This window comes from Eufriesea mexicana, unplaced genomic scaffold (assembly GCF_001483705.2).
Source record: "Eufriesea mexicana isolate 0111107269 unplaced genomic scaffold, ASM148370v2 scaffold1523, whole genome shotgun sequence".
In the NCBI taxonomy this organism is placed as follows: domain Eukaryota; kingdom Metazoa; phylum Arthropoda; class Insecta; order Hymenoptera; family Apidae; genus Eufriesea; species Eufriesea mexicana.
Window position 1 is genome coordinate 384928 of NW_016909723.1, and position 7320 is coordinate 392247.

Here is a 7320-nt window from a genome sequence, read left to right on the forward strand (position 1 = left end):
ACGCGTGCACGTGCACGAGAATATAAGAGCAGAAGTGTGCGTGTAGCTAGCATCTTTCGTCGTTTTCCAAGCTGCTCGAAACCGAGAAGAGCTGCTCTCTTCGAGGAAATCTCGAAGCGGCTCCGATTCGTCTCGGAGCTAGCATTTTCCGAGCACCGACGAACAGAGCCGGCTTCGCGGCTTTCCTCGTTTCAAGAGCGCGGAACATCGCGCGAATGGTTGTATGCGACGACTAGAGACACGGGACACGGTCGTCGTCGTTATCGTCGTTTCGTCGTCGTCGTCGTCGTCGTCGTCGTCGTCGTCGTCGTCGTCGTATTCCTTTGTGTTCTAATAACCCGGCAAGGCATGCGCTTCGATGTCTAGAAGCTAGCCGCTGCGATTCCTACACTACTTTTTGTTTATTCTTTCCTTCTTTCGAACCTGCCGAATAATTCCTGTTTGCGCCACGTCGTCGCGTCAACGTTCGCATCGTTTCGTCATCGTTCTTTAATCGAGATTTCTTTACAGATGCTCCCTTATTCCCGATCGTGAGGCCGCGGCTGCACGTTTGTCCGCATTGCGGACAAATGTATTCCTGGGCATCGAATCTGCGGAAGCACCTCAAGATGGGCTGTGGAATGGTTACGCTTGAGACTCACTTCTCCTGCCAGTATTGCCCTTACAGATCGAGGATCGAGGCCTCGTTTCTCAAGCACCTGCTCTCGGTGCACAACATCAAGTAGACGGCTGATCGCGCTGAACCTCGATTATCGTCTACGACTCGTTTCGTGATCGTTCAGCGATTCTCGTACCGAGCCATAGAGGTTTTTGGATCTCGCGATGGAACTCGTTCTTCCACGCATATACTCGGAAATCCTCGACGAGTCGGAACGTTTCGAACACGTTTCTTCTCGCGTTTGTTTTCTTTTTCTTTTATCTTTTTTTCTTCTCTCTTTCCGACGCGTTTACGACGAAACTACGACGAAGCATCTCCGAAAGTGTTTTATCGTCGTCGACGGATTAAGTATTTGTAATGGTTTGCGTCGAGCATTATTATCGCGTGTCGCGTATCGATGCTATACCGCGACTCTGGAAATAACCGTTATCGTTCTTCGGTTAATCGAATCTAGTCTAATGGCTGTTTTTTTTTTTTTTTTTTTTTTTTCCTCCCCTTATTTTTTCCCTACCCCACTCTGGTTTTGCTTCTTTTTCTTCTTTCTTTTATTCCTCCTTTTCTCGTTCTCTCCTCGTATATCGTTTAACCGTTTACGTAGCATCGATCATCGATAGTTGGTTAGTCACGTTCAGTGCGAATTACGGTTTTCTTTGTACTTAATGTCAAGATTTTTCACCGTATCGACGAGAGTAACGATAGCGCAGTAAATTCTAGCAACCGATTTCCTACCTGTTTGATATCGAAGCGAACCTAGTAAAGATAAGCACGAATTCGCACAGCCGTCTTTTCCTATAGAAATCGTTCGAGACTTTACTCACGAGTATCGCGGTTCGAGCGGTAGTATTGTAATTACGACGTCGCACGTTCGATTTCCTCTCTCGCGTGTTTCGTGCAACAAGAGACATTCACGATCGACCGATAAAAATTCCACCTTTCGACGTCGCGTTTACTCGTTCGAACGGACACGCGTATCGCGACGAAAGAAATTCACCGTTTCGCTGCAAGAGAGGGATGAAAGACGAAAGACGATATCGCGGATTTCTTTCCAGTCTGTTGTTTTCTTTTAAAATCCGTGGTGTACAGAGAGAAAAGGCTGAGACGATGATGGTGTAGAGGGGAAGGAATATCGGAGGAGGATGAGGTGAATAGAATAAGAAGAGGAAGAAGAAGTGGAAGGAAAAGAAGAAGAAGAAGAAGAAGAAGAAGAAGAAGAAGAGGATGGAGAAGACGAAGAAGAGGGGAAAGAGAAAGTAGAAGAGGAGAAGGAGGAGAAGGAGGAGGAGGTGATGGCGGAAAAAGAAGAGAAAGAAGAAGCGACAAACTACGATCGATTAAAATCGTATCGACGTAACGAATTCAATTTCATATAGCTATTCACGCTAATCGAGTAGTGAATGTCAGTCACCTTTCATCTCATTCTTTGTATAATCGTATGAACGCGAAAGACGAATCGTACTTGTTATCGATAGCTTAGAAGGAATAATGTACGAGTCATTTGTCTACGATGCATGAACATCTAGTCTATCTTATCCATTCGATTCGATAGATCCGTAAATCTATTAGATCGAGCAAGAATGCTGCGCAGCGATGGTTAAGTGTTCCTGTGTAACGATGTCCGGCAGTCGATTGCTTTTTAAATAAATACCTGTGTACAGATTCAACATTCTGCAAAGATTCTTCGACGATTTGTCCCGTTTCGTTTTCTTTCGCGGCACGTTTTTCTTCTCTCTCTCTCTCTCTGTTTCCCCCCTTTTTCATTTCTTCATTTTTCTCTTTTCTTTCTCTCGTCCCATCAGCGAGACTCGACTTTAACGATCGTTGCGAGAGGATGACGCGATGGAAATTAATCCACGTCTACTACGAATGGCTCGCGGTCGATGGACGGTTAGACGAGTTGTACGAATTCGAGGGTTTTTCCTCTCCGCCGAGGAAGAAGGAAGCTTTAGAGGGAGAGTTGCGAGTTTTCGTTTGGAAAAGGTGTGCCACCTTGAAGTAGGTCGTTGAAGTAGGCTCGTACGAACGAGAATGCGAAAGGGAAAGCGAAAGCGAAAGCGAGAACGGAAACGAAAACGAGAGAGGGAAAATTCGATTACGGAAAAGGGAATGGAAATCCGTGCAACTTTTCATATATCCTTCTATAGGGATCGTACGTTTTCGCGTGTAACCTATCCATGTAAACGCAGTCGATATTCTGTTTCAGATTCTGTAAACGCATACAAAATGAGAGAGGGAACGATCGGGGAACGCACGGAGTTACTCGACGTGACCGACGGCTATGTCGCAACTGCACGAATTAACCTGGAAAACGAAGAGGTTAAGGCGTACGCGGAGAACCGCGTGGTCGCGGCCGACGAGACTTTCGAAGATGAAGACGACGATGAGTCCGAAAGCGTGGAATACGCGACGGCTGGCTTTAAGGAAGATAGGCAAGAGTATAAGTATTCTTGTCTGAGATGCTTGAAAAGTTACAAGAGAAAGGGTCACCTGGTAGAACATCAGAAAATATTCTGCGGCAAGGATAAGCAGCAGTGTTGTCCGTATTGCGTTTTTCGCACGTACAAGAAATCGAATTTGAAGAAGCACGTCAGTCGTATGCACTGCAACGACGTAGACGCGGCCGTTTGAGCGGCGTTAGACCGTTCAAATTTTCCATGGAAACGAAATCTCACGCGAAAACGTTTTAGTTCTGTAATAGGCTCGCCCGACTAGTCGACTACTCGCGACTACTTACGACAAATTTACGACTACTCGCGACGAGTAAGTGAACGGAAAAAAAAAAAAAAAAAAAAAAAAAAAAAAAAAAAACGGAAAAAAAGGGGAAAAAGAGAAAAAAAGAAAAGAAAAGAAAAGAAAAAGAGAAAAAAGAAATAACGCTATGGACACGCCTGTTTTCTAGGATTTTCGATTCACGCAAAACGCTTTGAGTGTAAGCCTTTGCCTTGTCACGATTTGTAAATGTGTCGTGCTTGTGGTTTGAGAGGAAGAGAAGAAAAGAGGAAAAGAGGAAATAAAGTTCGGTACCGCATGATGTACTTATCCAACGTTCCCGGAACAATCGTGATCCCTTATCCCGTCCCGTACGATACTCGTGGCTCGGTCATCCTTTGTTCGACGGTCGGCCGACCGTCGACCGTGTAAATGGCTCGTTCCGACGCTGTTAAATTCGTTGGAAACGAGCCTCGACGGAGCAAAAGGCAGCGAGCGGATCCTTTCCGCGTTGAACACGGCCAATGACGAATCGGATATTGTGTTTCAGGTGAACTGATCCTTTGGGAGGACTATCAGGTATTCGAGCCTACGACGGTAACCGAGAGGGACGAGTTTCGTTCGGAAAGATGCTCTTACGAGGCTAATTATTTCGGGTCCGATCGCAAGTCTGTCCGAGTGTTCAGGAACAAAAGCACGGATCCCCTCGCAGACAGATACAAGTGTTCGAAATGTTCGAAATCTTATCGTTGGAAGCATCATTTGGTGGAACACGTAAAGGCGTCTTGCGGTCAGAAGAAAGCCGAATGCTGCCCTTACTGTAGTTACAGAAGCAATCGAAAGTGGAACCTCAAGTCTCACATGAAGAGGATTCACGCGGACGTTTAGATCTTCGATCCGTATCGTTCGTGGCTGTTTCACGTTTTCTCGCTCCTTCGTCGTCCGACTTGCGATAAAACGTTTACGTTTCGATTTGCGACCGAGCTCGAAGCTCGTCGACCATTCCCTCCTCTCCTCCATGCTCTCCTTCGTCTTAAACGTTTCGTTTCCAGCCTTCTTTTCACCCTCTGCCGCCGGCTACACCTGTCACACGCCTACGCGCGATCCGAATCTATCAAAGGTACGTTCCAGTCTACGCGATTTTTTCCCTCCTCATCCTCTGTCACCGATGCGGCCCTCTCGCTTTCTCTCCCGATATCCTCTCGTTCCACGCCCTTTTATTTTCCCCCCTCTCCTTTTCCACGCGTATAATTTCTTTTCCTTTCTCCACGAACGGCGTAACGACGAGGATTGGCTTGTTTTTTTTTCCCCTTTTTTTCTTCTTTCCTTTTTTTTTTTTTTTTTTTTTTTTTTTTTTTTTTTTTTTAAAGCCTAACCGGAAACGCTGCTTCGTTGGATAGTTTAACCGTAACCTCTGACGGTGGATGGCGATATTTTTGTGTTCTTTTTTTTTTTTTACAACTATGATTAATTCGTGTTGCAGGACGACGGTATTACAGTGGCGGAAGATCGAGATCTTTCGGAAGAAGATACGCGAAATGCGAACTCGAACTCGAACGCGTCAAGTCAGCCGTCGAAGCAGTGGCCAATGGATTATCCTTGAGGAAAGCGGCAAAAATGTTCTGCATATCCAAGTCTGTTCTTCATCGTTACAGTAAACTGGGAATACCAGTTTTAATGGAGAAATACGTGCGAAACGATTCGAGATCTTACGCGATCCGGGAATAACCATATCCCGCGCGACAAAACTTTATCACCGTTCTTTCGTTCAACGTGTATATATATATATACACATGCAAACACACACACTCGCGCGCACGCACGCACACCGACGCTAACACGAACACGCATATGTATATATAATAGCAACAACGATGATAATAATGATAATGATAATAATAATAATAATAATAATAATAATAATAATGATGATGATGATGATGATGATGATAACAACAACAACAATAATAATAATAATAATAGTAATAATATTAATAATAATAAAAGGACAAATATGGTTAAAAATTAAGCATGGTTCGTTCGTCATACGTATATATATATATACGTATGTATGTATGTACGTATGTATAGGGGTAGTAATTTACTAGCAATCGACCCGAGGTAATTTTTCAAAGGTATCGATTCGACGCTACGAATACCGGAAGAGGAACGAAACGTCTCGGAGTTGGGTTGGTTGATCGATTTTATAGAAACGATTTGAGAAAAATTGCATGACACCCTGGCAAATAGTTTCAGTTTCACTTCCCGTTCCCAGTGGATCGTGAACGGTGTAACTCCCGTGGTTCTCCTCTCCGTAAGCTAGCGTATCGTTTCTCGAGCGAGATCGATGGAAAAAACGATCCCGAGCGAGAACGAAATCCGTGGAAGCGAAATATCACGACCGAGACGAATAAACCGCGCGAGAGTGTCCCGCGTTTTCGGTGATCGTTTCTAATATCCATTTCTTCTGTCTTTCGCATTTTTTCAGAGACTCACTCGCTGGGCTACCTCAACTGCCAGAAAGTCACCTATCCGTGCAAGAACTGCGGCAAGGTATACAATTACTACTCCAGCCTGGCGAGGCATTTGAAGCACGAATGCGGCGTGGAACCAAAGTTCCACTGTCCTCTCTGCCCTTACAGAACGAAGCACAAGTCCAGCTTGAATACCCATCTGAACGGCAGGCATATGAAACTTCTCAGCGAATTCTACACGATGCCGAATGGAAATAAGCTGTCATCTTCCATGGACACCGGCAACTGATTCGTCTTCGCCGATCACCTTTCTAGCTGTCCGCTCGAGAAGAAATATCGGCAACTTACCCGACGATCCAACCATCACGACCATGACCGCGAACTTTCGGTATACGCGATATTCTCGCGGATTTATTCTTCCACGGCTCGCCTCGCGTTCCCGAGAGCGTGTAAACGCGTTCGTTTAAACTCGTTGCCGAAAGTTTGTACTTTTCCATAGCGATTCTATATTTTTCGTGAAACTCGACCGTATGTTCATTCCCGCGCGAATCTTTCTCGCGAACGGTTATTCGTAAGAATTTGCGTTCGTCGAGCGACGAAAGACGATTTCTCGATCGATTTCGTTGCAATTGTCGAGAAAGTTACCCAAACGCCGTATTAATCGCGCCGCGCGACGCGAGTAATCGGTTTGTAGCCAAAGTTCATTTGTCATAGGCTATATCGCGCATCGCGTCGCATTCGAAAGATGGATCAGAATTTAGAGAACAAATATTCGTTTATAGCGCCCGTACCTATTTCGTACCAATAAAACATGAAACTTTCACATTCAGCTGTTTCTCCGATATCTTATTTTCCACGAACGTCGACGTTTATCGTTCGACCTTTGTCGCAACGTTCTTCGTCATGGTAACGTCGACTTTGTTTCTCATTCTCCATTCTCCTCCATCCCAATTTTCCTCTTTCCTCTCTCTCTCTCTCTCTCTCTCTCTCTCTCTCTCTCTTTCTCTTTCTTCTCCATTTTCATCTTCTTCTCGTTCTTTTCCCCCTTTCTCCCCTCGTATCACGGCTGCACGATGCACGGACGATCATCTAACCGGACGATCGACGATTTCAGAGTACAACTTCGACCGCGCGGATAAGTTTGAGCCACGGAAAGGTGAACGGAACGGCGAGAAGCGGCAACTTCCGGAAGCTTTCGCAGCGTGCCGTCTTCGTTTCCGATGTCCTCGATGCGGTAGATGCTACAAAGTCGAACGGTCCTTGAAACGTCATCTGACGATCGAATGCGGAAAGCCGCCGAGACACAAATGTCCCTACTGCCAGCATCGCAGCAAGTATAGGAGCAGCATATCGAAGCACATCGCGCACATTCATCCCAATCTTCCATACCCGTGATTGCTGGTGATCGCCGCGCCACAAAAAAAAAAAAAAAAAAAAAAAAAAAAAAAAAAAAAAAAAAAAAAAAAAAAAAAAAAAAAAAAA

General features: G+C 45.2%; 1 protein-coding gene across 1 annotated transcript; it reads left to right on the top strand.

Annotated features, from left to right (window-relative positions):
• The first annotated feature begins 2878 nt into the window (after nt 1-2878).
• Nucleotides 2879-4601, top strand: LOC108548409 (zinc finger protein 64 homolog, isoforms 1 and 2-like). Its single transcript, XM_017901325.1, has 2 exons — nt 2879-3241; nt 3896-4601. The coding sequence occupies exons 1-2, from the start codon at nt 2879-2881 to the stop codon at nt 4250-4252; spliced, it is 720 nt and encodes a 239-aa protein (XP_017756814.1). The 3' UTR covers nt 4253-4601.
• Nucleotides 4602-7320: the final 2719 nt, after the last annotated feature.